Source organism: Guyanagaster necrorhizus (genome assembly GCF_019112545.1).
Source record: "Guyanagaster necrorhizus MCA 3950 unplaced genomic scaffold BT62scaffold_23, whole genome shotgun sequence".
Lineage (NCBI taxonomy): Eukaryota > Fungi > Basidiomycota > Agaricomycetes > Agaricales > Physalacriaceae > Guyanagaster > Guyanagaster necrorhizus.
This window is the reverse complement of record NW_025064902.1, coordinates 333,716-346,536: the sequence shown is the minus strand read 5'-3', so window position 1 is coordinate 346,536 and position 12,821 is coordinate 333,716. Positions and strand designations below refer to the sequence as shown.

The window sequence follows — 12,821 nt, the reverse complement described above, 5'->3', positions numbered from 1 at the left end:
CTTCAATTGAAGTCGCAAGTTCAAGTTCAAAATGGACGCCGGAAAATGCCGAGGTGGTAAGAATTTTGATGGAGATCGGATCGATGTGTCCGTGCCGGCTCACGGCTCAACCTTGAAGTACAGCGGCATACCTGGAGGACGACAGCCAGTATGCTTGGGAAACGGGGCAACTGAATGTATGTTTTTAAGGTTTTCATCTTCATGATGACGAACTTTGACCATGTGCTAGATCGTTCGGAGCCTTCACTTGCGCAGAGAACGGGGATGAAGACCAAGTCTTGACTACTGATGAGAATGAATGAATACACTCCGATGTCTGCGCTAGAAGCTGTCCAGCCAATGGGCTCCATACCTTTTATGTATCCCAGGACTTTTTATGGCTTCACCCAAGGCCCGGCCACGCTCCACGCTTTGCGTCTACTCTGGATTACCCGAGGACGGCCACACCTTTTTGACTGATTTTCTCCGATTTCCGGATCATGTGTACGACATTCTCATCCTTGTCAGCGATCCTATTGGCTGGTACGGGAAATGAAACTCTTTCGTGGTATATGGATAATGAAACGATGCATCCTCTAAAGGTTACCTTCATTCATGAGCAAGCACGCCTCGATGTAAACCGCTATCCATCGAAGGCTGCGGACGAAAATTATAGTTGAGGTGCGGAGGATTAATGATTAACCCTTGGTACAGCCTAACTAATTTCTCTCAAGGTCTTTAACCGGCTCCCAAAGGCCCGAATTTGGGTGACTTTTTTAGTCTGCACAGGAAGGACCTTAACATTTTCTCCCTCAATAGATCCATGCCCCTGAAGACATCCGCTGTATCATTCCTAGTCACACGTTAAGCTATCGCAAAGATGAACTTGTTCTGAAACACAAACACATACTTCAGTCATGCCGCAATCCTTTCAATGCTTGCTACAAGATAATATTATTCAAGGGTCCGTGTTCCTTCCGTACGAACTGATACAAGACGATGCCATCAATGCTTCTGCCATCAAACTAATCAAGCGCTCCGAACCAAACCTCTCCCCTTCTTTCGTCGGTATTGATCGAGGTGAGTAAGATAGTGCGGGCGCCCCTTCAATATCAACAACATCAGAACTCTTTCTTTTAGTTGATATCAAGCTTGAAGACAGCGTACACGTCTTCCTTCGTCGACGATGCGAAAATTGACGGGGCGTTGCGTGGTGCTTGCGATCATCAGCATGAACAGCCTCATCTCACCTGTTCTCCTCCAGAAACCCAGGGAACAGCAAGAAGAAAAAAAAAAAGGTCTCATGGATACGAATTCGTGTGATCGATCCGTATCTGCAGATGCTGATTTACGCGCCCTGTAGTTTCGCCCATTCGCACTGCCTCGGTGTGAACCAGGGAAGACTCTGTAGGCATCAGTGCTGTCTGCGCCATCAAGAAAGTCCGTTCGGTTCTATGCACTTCCTGGTACGGTCAATCTGTCTCGTTAGTCGATAAATGATTGGAAGCCGTTATACCATGCAGTGTATCTATGATGCAACAGATATCATCCATGCAATGGGTCCAAATCATCGATGGTGTTCACGACTGGACTAGAAGGAGAAGGCAAGCATAGCCACCTCTCTATCCATGTCATGGACCTTTACTGATAATTCATTCGGTAGTTTTCGGCGGCAGCGGCACCTCTTCGATGGTAGTGAACATTCATGCTCGGTCACACGAGTCCAAGAAGATGAAACATTTTTGACGTCTCGTGAGTGAGTTTCATGTCCTAGGGTGAGTTACAGGTTGTACTTACCGGAGAGAGTCGTCGCGACTATCAGACTATCAGAGCGCTTTCAGCTCGGGCGCAACATTCCCTTATGCTCCCGTCCAGGACGGACGATATACCTCTTCTCGTATCCTTTTCCAACTGCATTTGTCCACTCTGATGGATAAAATCTCAAACCCTAAGCCCCTGAATGCTGCTTGGACGTCAGTTCCGTATCTGCGCGCAGCTACGATCGCAGCTAAAGGTCGCATTGCGAATGTTCGGATGATAAGCCTAGACCATGGGCCGTTCGTACATCCATCTCTCTCTGTTGTACAGTACGCTTAAACGCAGTATCGCAGGCCTGCCTCCATGATGCTACATCGCTACCGCGACCAATTACGAAAATAATCCCCCCCCCAAACGTACGCGCACTGTGCAAATCCAAAAACGAATTCCAGGCCTGCAAGTCCCCGATCAAGTACCCATGAGGATCGAGGAGATAAGATTATTGGATTTTCTGATAATCTTTACGCTTCCGGACGCTCAAACAGGTGATGTTATCGTTGCGTTGTCCATCCGTTTTGTGTTTGTTTGTTTGATCCAGATCTCGTTCGGCGAGAGATGCACTGCCCCCCCGGCCGCACTGGTCATCCTCGGCTCGTTTTCTGCAAAAATTTCTCCCAGGACGAATACGAGAAAAACCGGCAGCTAAACCACTGTACAGATTGAGCTTAGCACTGAAAGATATGTTCTTGTCGACGGACGAAATGTTTCAGGCGTCAACACGAAAGCGCCAGAAACACCTCCGGCCGTCCAAGGGTATCCCGCAGTTCCGAGAGAAAGACGACTTCCACATTTCATATCGATCGGATGTCGTTTTTTTTTTCAGTCTATCCTTTTTTGGCGAACGAGAATGTGAGTCTGAAACTGGCTGGGCGACGGGAGGATCTAACTTATTCTAGAGCTCGACGTACGACAGGATCCTTAGCATTGGGGGGGGGGTTCAGATTATGTTTGGAGTAAATGGGGGAGCACGGACAGCGACACCTGCTACCTGTAAGCCAAGCAAGCAGGAGCAGCAGTGAGGAGACCATAAAGAGGCTAAGGTGGGTCAATGCTCTTACTTGGCTCCTTCCAGCTTACCACACGGAGCATGTGCATTCAAAGAGTACACACATATTATTCGACATATGCACTTTTATATGCTTCACGGGCCTTGTGGCAGAAAAACTTGCAGCCCATGGGCCATGGGTAGACCATAGTCACACAGGCACATGGGGTCAAGAAGCTGGCGCAACTTAGCCGAATCGGGGTTCTTTCAAACTGAATCGGACCAAACAGCGTCAGTGGAACATGATGCCCGGCTCGTTCTTCTCTTCTCGCCTGACCCTGGCAGACCAACGGATTCCACGATCCTGGGCGATGTGGGTCATGAGAGATTTGGCAGCAAGGAACCAAGTGCACGACCCACTGCGAAGCGACAGGTAGAAGTTTGGACTTACCCTGGTTATACCCGCGTAATGAATTATAATGATGGTCGATCCAGTCAGTCTCCGTCGATCTCGGCGGCAACCATCAAATCCGGGGCCACTGAGGTCAGCAGTTGAGATATATACCTTCATCTTCAGCGAACTTTTGCCGTTGTCATGTACAGAAGAAGCCCCGTCAAACAAGGAACGGTCCACGAATTTGTTGATCAATCAGAATACAGTAACGTGTAAATCTCCTCAAAGGAATTAAACCAAACCAGCCTATCGAACCTTGCGTCTGGCACGGAAGTAGTACAGACCACTAGTTACGTTCATAAAATGTCCTACCGATACGGCATAGGAACCAAAGGAATGATATACTTGAACTCCATGTAGATTCCTAACCCATCATTGATATTCTACTGAATGATGCCGGACCAGAATGAACTCGACGAGTACTGCCAGCAGGGCTGGCACTTCATCGAACAAAGATCCAGATGCTCTCTGAAAAACCTTGCATGTAAATACGAAAACGTTTTGGCGTGGAATAGGAAGTTCTGGTAGAGATGCAACGATATATTATAATGTTAAGACGGGAGATGGAACAGTATACAGATGAACGCATCTTGAAGGACGTTAACTCGCCGCTCTCCACGAATGGCCTTGAATGCTTAACAGGTATTTATCTAAACCAATAAACTTAACTTTACCCCGAGGACTCTACTTCTCGCATAACCAATGCCTCCGAAGCCTACCATCCCACTCATCCCAAACGGGCTCCACGATCCTCAATAAGCAAGCAAACAAGCAAACGAACCCTCGCCCCCCCAAAAAAAAAACTCACAACACCACAACTCACCATTCGCCAACTCCACACTCAAAATCCCCGCAGCCGCCAAACGTACACAGGACGCGCCAATAGCCTCCTTCGCCGCACCGACGACGACCACAAAAGGCGTGTTCCTCACAAACCCAACCCTAAACACCACCCTCCGCAGGCCCGCAAACGCCCCCCCCCCCTCCCCGCGTCGAGCGCATCCCAAAGCGACACCAGAGTGGAAAGCTCGCAGTCCCAGTCGACCGTGATCAAAAAGGTCAGGACTCCCAGAGGGCAAGGGCCGGGCGCGTTCTGGAAGACGGCGATCCACGCGCGTGGCAGGGAGAAGGAGGCCCGAGGAGTCCCTCCCCCTCCTCCCGAGTAACAATAGCTCGTAAACGAGATCGTCAAAGAATGAAGGCGCCGGATATCGATATCGATATCGATCCGAGGCTCTCCCCGTGGAGCATCGTCGTCCTCGGCAAGCCTCCCACTAACAGCCAGCCAGCTCAACCGCGGAAAACACGCAAAGAACATCGCCGCGTCGCTATAGTCCGCGAACCAACACGACCGCAGATCCAAAACCGTGAGGTTTGCATGTTCGATCGCCTTGCGCAACGTCATCGTCCGGACGGCGGGGGGCTCTGCGCCATGTTATCCTGCTCAGGTGGAGCTTACGGAGGTTCGTGCACTGAGATATGATACCCAGCAGGACATCGCTGTGCATGGCCCAGTCCTTGTCCTTGTGGAGCCGCGTCCCACGTTGGATGAAGGGTTCATGGACGAGAGGGAGGATGTCCGGGGATGTGCCGATGATCTTATTGAAAGCGTCCACGGAATTGGGTCCGAGGGAGATTTGTCGGAATATGTACCGTCGGGATGTATGGAGAAGGAAGCGGGACGCCAGTGCGCACGCAAACAACGCCCAACGGTCGTCTTGAAGTTCATCTATGATGATATCTAGCAGTTCTTGAGGAAGGTCAGCCATCGGAGTCAATGAATGTCTTTGAAAAAAAGAAGGATCGATAAATCAATTTTAATAATGAATAGAACTGGGACGTACCAGTACGTGAGCGTTAGAGCAGGTTAGGGGTCTTACATAAGCCGGCGGGATGCGGCGGGCTTCCAAATGTGATGTGAAATGAGCGATCCATCCATTACGAGAAAAATACATTAGTACAAAATACAAATTTCTTACAATCACTGCTCGTTCACAAACACACCAGCCATGCCCATACCAGATCCGATACACATACTGGTGATGAAGATTTTTTCGTCGTACTGCTTGGCCATATTCAATCCCGTTGCAACTTGCCGCGCTCCAGCTACACGAACATAAAACTTGTTAGTATCCATCAAACAACCCACGGAGCAAAAGCAAAAACTCACTGCAACCAAGCGGATGACCAAACGCAATGGCTCCTCCATGTTTGTTCACCTTCTCAAACGGAATTCCCAGCGTCTGCACGCTATACACAGCCTGGCTCGCAAACGCCTCGTTGATCTCAAAGAAATCAATGTCCTCCTTCGTCAACCCCGTCTTTGCTAGCACCTTGGGGATGGCATATGCCGGTCCGACACCCATAATACGGGGAGGTACACCAGTAACAGCCGCATCTACGAACTTTCCAATGATAGGAAGTCCGAGGCGTTGAGCCACAGAACGTCGGGTAAGAAGAACCGCAGCAGCACCATCAGACACCTGCGATGCGTTCCCTTTGTGTGATCCATCAGCAACTCCACTCCCTTAACCAAAGGAGCCAAATCATCCACTCACCAGCATGCGTCGTCCCATTCTTCGCAAACGCAGGCTTGAGCTTGGCCAGGCTCTCCGCAGTAACCCCGTCCCGAATCCCATCATCATCTTCCACGACAATCTCATGCTCCTGCTCCGTCTTGGGGTCCACAATCTTCACTTTTATAGGCACGATCTCCGCCCTGAACTTGCCCGCCTTGCTGGCAGCAGCAGCTCGCCTGAACGACTCGGCTGAAAACGCATCCTGGGCTTGCCGAGTGATCCCAAAGTCCGAGGCAACGTTCTCGGAGGTAATACCCATGGGAATCGTACAATCCGCCGCTTCCTGGTTGGACAGAACGAGTTCAGAGTACTCGGTCATCGCAGAGGGCCCATATCCAAACGTCATGGACTCGACGCCAGCACCTAAATTTTTTTTTTTTTACATTCCAACCAACTGTCAAGAATCTAGGAGGGGTATGAAAACGCACCGATCCCAATATCAATTTGCCCCGTCTTGATTTCATTCGCGATCTGGTTTACGGCGGTCAGGCCAGAGGAGCACTGTCGGTTTACGGTATTGATACTCGTTGTGAAGGGAATCCCGGCATAGAGAGCGGCCATCCGCGCCGGGTTGGCTCCTCCCATGGGGGGCAGCACATTTCCCACCGCGATGTCGTCGATGAGCTTGGGGTCGAGGTTGACGCGGGTATACACGGCTTTGAGGACGCCCGAGAGGATCTCTTCGGGGCGCGTATCCTTGAAACCGCCTTTCCTCGCCTAAGAAGAGAAAAAAAAAAACATGAGTACTAGTAGGTTGTGACGTATCCCCTCCGCCCTCCATACCTTGGTAATCGCAGACCGCAGTGCACTGACGATGACAACGTCGTCGGCATTTTTTTGGAGGACAGCAGTTCTGGCTTTGGAAGGCATGATGGTCGTGGTGAACAATCAAGAAGAGTATCGAGCTTGGGATAAGTTATAACGAGAATTCAGTTTATCACATGCTCAGGTGGTGAGTAACCGGCTGACATCAGCAGGACCGGAGCAACTAAGCCGGGTTTACCGAGCTCTAAGCGGGCGTTGGTGCTAGCACTTGCGGTACGGGGTTGAGTGGGTAGTGCGATCGTCGTCTTTTATACTACCAGAATATGTAGAATACTAGAATACTTGTATGACTAAGAAAATGAGTAAGCATCCTGGGGAACATGCTCGCTCGAGCATCTAAAAATAGAAAATCATACCTTAACAGCTGATAAATCACACGTGTTTTTGGCGAACAAACTGATAATATTATACGGTTAGATTGTCTTTGGCACACGATGCGATATATGCAGACCGAGTCTTTTTCTTGACTGGGGAATTTCGTATACATAAGCTGATGGCCGTCGTCGGCATGCAACATTACCGGCGGCAAGGTCGAATGCTGCATCCTCCCTCCAACAGGTTTTTATAATCAAGAGCGAGGCTCGGCATGACTTGATAACTTTCAAGCTGTTGATCTGGATGTTCAGTTGTGGCGGATGGACTACAGCACTCAAACATGGAATGTACGTATCTCACATGTAAAAGCTGTCCCAAAACGCATCATACTGTGGGTGATATGGGAAGCCGAGCGAAGCCACATCAAGGCTTGACTTTTGTCGGCGGTGTCACGCCCAAAAGGCGGTAAACCGAGCCCAGCAGCATTCAAAAAATAGAAAATGAGATACAAAGTCCGTGTCTATGCAATAGAAAACTGAGGAGCATTCATTCCTTCGCTAGTAAACGCAGAAGCGCGGCATTACCGCCGGTAGGATCAATGCCGGCTACGGCCATCATACCTGGTGCCATGTCCCTTCCAGAATATAATACTGGGTCGCAGGCGTAGACACGGGTCTACACTCACTTCCTTAGTTACAAGATTACACTCCCCGCGGGAAACACAGCCGCAACACTCGCAGGAATCGGGAAAAGAAAAAAAAAAAAAAAACAAACAAACCCATGGAGGTCCCACGCTTGAGGCCTGAGGTCAGGTACGCCCGTTTCCCTTCCTCCAAAATAAACACGGCAGCGTCCTGTTCTGTTCTATACATAACCACGCGAACCACTCCAACCCATCCAGCATCCAATCAGATTTCCATGATCCGTCCCATCCCACCCTACCGTTCCATCTGATTTGGGAGGGAACGATGGTAAACACAGCACGTACGTATATATAGCTATTCTGTATTGATGCCAACACACCCCGAAGACAGGGCCCCTCCCCCCCCCCCAATCCACCCAATTGAATGCACCGGCCGACCTGGGTTACCCAAACAGCGGGAACGCCATGTGCTCTCGGGGCTTTTTCCCGGGTGCTTGGCTCGACGGGAGAGGGAGGCGAAAGGGAAGGAGAAGGGGAAGGGGAGGGGAGGGGGAGAGGGAGGTGCGTCGTTTCCTCTCCTTCACGGATCAAGTCAGCCATCCATGGCATCCCCCCGACGTCGATCAAAGATCGATCGCATACATCAAGGGGATTGTCTTTTTTACTTTTGTTTTTCAACAAAGAAATTTTAAGCAAGGGCATCCATCAGGCATTTACACGTAAAAAGAGAGGTCGGGTCAAGCGGGGTGGGGGGGGACATAAGCAAATAATATTTCAGATTACGTAGAACGGACAGAAAGGAAAAAATAAAGCCAACGAGGGATACACACACATAATGAACTGACTGACGACCAGGTCAACTGATAGCAAGAAAACCGACAGCGAAGGGAGGGAGAGGTATAAATATGACAGACAGACAAGCAAGCAGGCAGGCTGGGAGAGGGGGGATGGATGGATGGTTGGTGGTAGTGGTAAGAAACTGTCTTTTTTTTCGTAGAATATAGGTAATACAAAGCACGCGGAAGGAAAAAAGAATCCATCAAGCGACGACTTCCTGTTTGGGCGGGGGGCTCGGCTGGCGGCTCACGGGAGTCGAGATGGACTCGGCAGCGTGCCTCCTCTCTTCGTAATGGAGCGGGGGCGGAGGGCTATACGAGCGTTTGGCAGTATCCACGAATGAGGGGAGCGAGGGCGGAGGCGGGGGCGCAGAGGAGGAGTACTGATACGGCGGGGACAAGGGCGCGATCTGGTTGGGTGGGGGGAGGGGTGCGGGAGACCGGCTCCGCAGTGCCGAAGAGGCGAGAGGGCCGCGCTTGTGTGGGAACTGTTCCGGGCGAGGACGGGAGTGGGTCCGCTCGAAGAGGCCACATTTGTTGCAGAGCTGTGTAAAGGGTTATTTTAGTTTTATGGTGTTTTGTATATGGGATTGGTTGGGGGAGAGAGAGGGACGTACGACTTTTCCAGGGCTGAGGTTGGAGCGGCGCCAAGTGGAGGTGTCGGTCGTGCAGCAGTTGAAGCAGCGTCGGCGGACGCGGTCGCTGAGTTTTGTGGCGGCGTCCTCGGTGTACATGATAGAGACGCTGTTGCCGCCTGGGATAGGGTATGGGAGAGCAAAGGGCTCGCGGACGGGGTTGAGGGTGGGGATGTTAGGCATCGGGAGGTGGGTATGCTGGGTGTGGTAGGGATCGGAAGGCTCGTACCGGCGGGTCTCGAAGGAGGAGTGGTTCAAGTAGTAGCCGCTATCGCGGGGCGGGGGATAGTGCATGTTGTGGTGGAGGCGGGAGGGCTGGTAGACGGACGAGTCCTGGTGGTGGTGGTGGTAGTACGCGGACTGGTGGAGCCCAGAGTGTGGCGACGAGCGGCGGTTGGGCGGGGTGGACACCGACGAACGGTCGAGCGACGACACGGACGGCGATGGGGAGTGGGTGATGGCGGCGATGGGGGGCGGGGAAGGGCGGCGATGGAGATCGTCGTAGTGCCTGCGATGACTGGAAAAAAAAAATTTGTCAGCCGGCGGGGGGCGAATGAGATGAAGACACGTACGTGGAGGACATTGGGTATGGCTCTACGCGATGCGGCATGGAAGCAGGCGGAGGCAAAAAGTGGTGGCGGTCAAAGGAAGGGTAGTCCTTCTTATCGGACTTGAAGGATGATGGGTACTATGATAGCAGATCATCAGGGCCGTGATTGGACACAGAGAGAGAGAGAGAGAGAAAGTGGGGACTTACTGGGTTGGAGGGACGCTTGTTGTCCGGTTTGTCGTCCTCGTCGGGTGAGCGGGCGGGAGAGCGGGGGGAATGAGCAGTATCAAGCTGAGGGTCAATGCTCGGGGGAGACTTGGACACGGATGGCTTGTCAGAGTCGCGGGGATCCCTGGGGGTGATCTAGGATCAGAGCAAGCAATCAAAGAATTATAAGGGAGAGACGGACCAGCCAAACACGGGACTGGGGGGCATAGCTTGCGATGGTGATGTTGTTGATGGAGTGCGTCAGGAAAGAACCGTGCAGGACATTCAGCGCTTTAGAAGCCGTGGATAATCAGAACGAGGGGCAGTTCAATTGATTCCGTCAAACGAACCGACTTCCCAGACGCGATGCAAACCGTCAGCACACCCCCCTGCTCCCTATGGTCATCCACCACTCTTTTTCTTTTTTCAATCTCCGCTCCCAATTAGGCCTTTTCAAGCGCCGCTTCATCGCCGCCGCGCTCCAATCTCCGCGAATCACACGCTCCTTCGGATATCTCCAATCACCGAATTGCCCCCATCCCCTTTGGCATTATTGCTCCGAGTTATTTCATCGGGATCGCACCTAATCACTCTGACCCTGTCCATCTGTTCCGTTTGATATCATCGCTCGCCTCCCAACTTCCCATCTTAGATTTTCTTACTACCGATCTACCCAGTGGGTAGTGACTTATGAGAAGTCCCGGCGCTTAGCACACCCTTTCTTGCACCCTTAAATCTCATACTAGTTTCCAACATTCCATGGCAGTGTCCTTGATCTTCTCCCGCAGCAGCTCATCACTACCTTTAAATCACACTCCCGTACTAATGATCGAAACCTGATTTCCATCACTACCCATAATGAAACCAACCAGCGACATAGCCTCAAATACCGATTATCTCTCATCACCCATACTATAAACTGCCCAGCCTGGTTCGCCTCCCCTGCTTATACGGTTTCACAAGTATCAATTATTGATAACACGGGAATCCGGGAGTCCATCTAACATTCTCTCACCTCATCAAATGACCCATACACTCGGTATTCCAAATAATCCTTTTCATCATCATCTGATCTTCATAATCCACCGTCAGATGCTATCATCACTCTCTGATCAACGTCCCCCCCAAGTGCCAGACGAAGGAATACATACATCCCATACATCCTATCCAACTGGGCACAGCAAGTACCTTTCCCACCATGTGCAACGAGCACAGGCGCCCTGTTGATTCTATTACACACGGCTAATCCCGGTCCCAAGTTCCAAGTTTGTCTCTTCTTCCATTTCGTGATGGCAGTTGGACGGGGAGGGTGCTCTGTGTGTGTGTGCCTATACCCACGAAAAAAACTACCCGCCAAGGTCCCCGTACTTTTTTTCTTTTTTTTTCGCCCAAGTCCGATTCCTTCTCCGCCCCAGACTCGGATAAAAAGTATAAACCGCAAACTCACGTCTTAATAATAATAATAATAATACCCGCCGGTATGAAAAATTTCTTTCTACACCCAATCTCGCCTCTATTCGCTGTCTCGCGCCACAGGCAGACGTAGCGTGTGTCACCCACACTTCATTCAGATTAAAAAAGATCCTACGCCACGGTATAAAGAAGGCGGCAGGGAGAGAGAGTCTAGAGTCTAGACGTCGCCCAACCCCCCCCTCCGGGTGTACAACTTCTCTTCTCCATCCGAGCTACGGTCTGGGCCTCACAACAAATTAACCCTTCTGGTGGGTTTGGGATTCGGATTCTGCAAGTTGGGTTGTATTGGGTATTCTGTTCTTCCCCTTCCCCCTTCCCCGGCGATCAACCCACACGCACAAGCGAATCAGCAGGATCAGAGTCCTTTCTCGTACCCTCCCCCGACTATCGGGATTCCCATGTAGTCGTTTTCGCCCCCCCTACCCTCCATATTAAATAAAATTTTCATCTAGTATATATAATAACAAGCGTACCTTTCCCACACTCTTTGAGCCGAGGAGGCTTTGTTTTCCCCCGGCAGTCGGACCGGAATCCCGTACCCATGTCAACGTCGACGCCATGGACGCGAAAAGGCTCCTCCCTACCCTCTGACCGTATCAAACCCAAACCCAACCAATCTCCAGGAAAACGAAAACCACAACGACAACCAACACCCAAAAGCAAAGCCCTCCAATCCCTCCTGCACGCCCTCCAAAGCACCACCACCCCAACCCCAGACCCCAAGGGCGGGTGTTTCTGCCAAGGTAATAACCCATCACATCCACCGTCTCTGCTTAATAACCACCCCCCTTCCCCCCCTGGCCAGCGAGGGTCCACCCCCTCTCGCGATACACCTCCGCCTGCCCCACCTGCGGCCTCGTCCTATGCTCGCTCAACCCCCCGCAGCACGCCTGTCCGCACTGCCGCGCCGCGCCACCCCACCCCGAGCTGCTCATCGCTCGTGTGCAGGCTGAGATCAAAAGAGAGGAGGAGGAGCACGAGAGGGAGGAGGAGGAGCGAATCAGGGCTGCTGGGGCGTTCCCTACTTTACCGGCGGCGGGAGGGGCACCAACACCGACACCGACACCTTCACAGCATAAAGTCCTCTCCGTCAATTCCAAGACTAAAAAGGTCACGGTCAAGGTCGCGTCAACCAGCACCGGCACCAGCACTTCCCGAGCAGAGACCCCAGAGCCCATACGCGTCCCCCCGCCAGCCCCCCCAGAAGCACCGCGCAAAGTGGATGAAGCCAGGCCATTCGCCAATTACGTCGTCGGCCACGCGGCAAAGTACGTACCAAGTCCAAGTGAGACGAGGACGAAGAAGACCAAGAAGAAGGAAGAGACGAGACCGCTGTAGTCATGTATAGCACAAGGCATAAGGATATCCATTGTTGTAGAGGTAGTATAGATACAAGATGGATGGCTACATTACAAGAGAAAAAGAGAGAGAGACGGAGAGAGGAGAGATGGGACAGGATCTCTCTCTGTCGGTGCTATGAAAAACGTAGATCACAGAGCGGATCCGTTTCAGCTAGAGGTGT

General features: G+C 51.6%; 4 protein-coding genes across 4 annotated transcripts; 2 read left to right on the top strand and 2 right to left on the bottom strand.

Moving 5' to 3' along the window:
- Positions 1-14: 14 nt before the first annotated feature.
- On the top strand, positions 15-899 carry BT62DRAFT_935001 (uncharacterized protein). Its single transcript, XM_043186833.1, has 5 exons — positions 15-176; positions 230-522; positions 582-660; positions 714-746; positions 799-899. Exons 2-3 carry the CDS (start codon positions 377-379, stop codon positions 616-618), a joined length of 183 nt encoding a protein of 60 aa, XP_043036889.1. The 5' UTR covers positions 15-176; positions 230-376; the 3' UTR covers positions 619-660; positions 714-746; positions 799-899.
- A 4,318-nt stretch (positions 900-5,217) lies between these two features.
- BT62DRAFT_1009196 (thiolase) lies at positions 5,218-6,685 on the bottom strand (the record flags this gene model as incomplete). The annotated part of the gene is made up of 5 exons (XM_043177517.1): positions 5,218-5,342; positions 5,407-5,733; positions 5,795-6,178; positions 6,244-6,532; positions 6,599-6,685. The coding sequence occupies 5 exons, from the start codon at positions 6,683-6,685 to the stop codon at positions 5,218-5,220; spliced, it is 1,212 nt and encodes a 403-aa protein (XP_043036888.1).
- A 1,783-nt stretch (positions 6,686-8,468) lies between these two features.
- Positions 8,469-10,231, bottom strand: BT62DRAFT_328768 (uncharacterized protein). The gene is made up of 5 exons (XM_043180517.1): positions 10,029-10,231; positions 9,827-9,971; positions 9,642-9,757; positions 9,052-9,586; positions 8,469-8,979 (listed from the first exon to the last, which is right to left on the bottom strand). The coding sequence occupies exons 1-5, from the start codon at positions 10,052-10,054 to the stop codon at positions 8,638-8,640; spliced, it is 1,164 nt and encodes a 387-aa protein (XP_043036887.1). The 5' UTR covers positions 10,055-10,231; the 3' UTR covers positions 8,469-8,637.
- Positions 10,232-11,840: 1,609 nt separating this feature from the next.
- BT62DRAFT_921894 (uncharacterized protein) lies at positions 11,841-12,637 on the top strand (the record flags this gene model as incomplete). The annotated part of the gene is made up of 2 exons (XM_043184356.1): positions 11,841-12,042; positions 12,105-12,637. The coding sequence occupies 2 exons, from the start codon at positions 11,841-11,843 to the stop codon at positions 12,635-12,637; spliced, it is 735 nt and encodes a 244-aa protein (XP_043036886.1).
- Between the last annotated feature and the right edge of the window lie 184 nt (positions 12,638-12,821).

Bases quoted from the DNA above. Each gene is read 5' to 3' on its own strand.
- BT62DRAFT_328768 (XM_043180517.1), bottom strand. From the start codon at position 10,054: ATGCCCCCCAGTCCCGTGTTTGGCTG. The intron at 9,758-9,826 runs GTAAGTCCCCAC...CTGCTATCATAG, and splicing joins ACAAGCGTCCCTCCAACCCA to TACCCATCATCCTTCAAGTC. The intron at 9,587-9,641 runs GTACGTGTCTTC...TTTTTTTTCCAG, and splicing joins CCATACCCAATGTCCTCCAC to TCATCGCAGGCACTACGACG.
- BT62DRAFT_935001 (XM_043186833.1), top strand. From the start codon at position 377: ATGGCTTCACCCAAGGCCCGGCCACGCTCCACGCTTTGCGTCTACTCT. The intron at 523-581 runs GTACGGGAAATG...CATCCTCTAAAG, and splicing joins GTCAGCGATCCTATTGGCTG to GTTACCTTCATTCATGAGCA.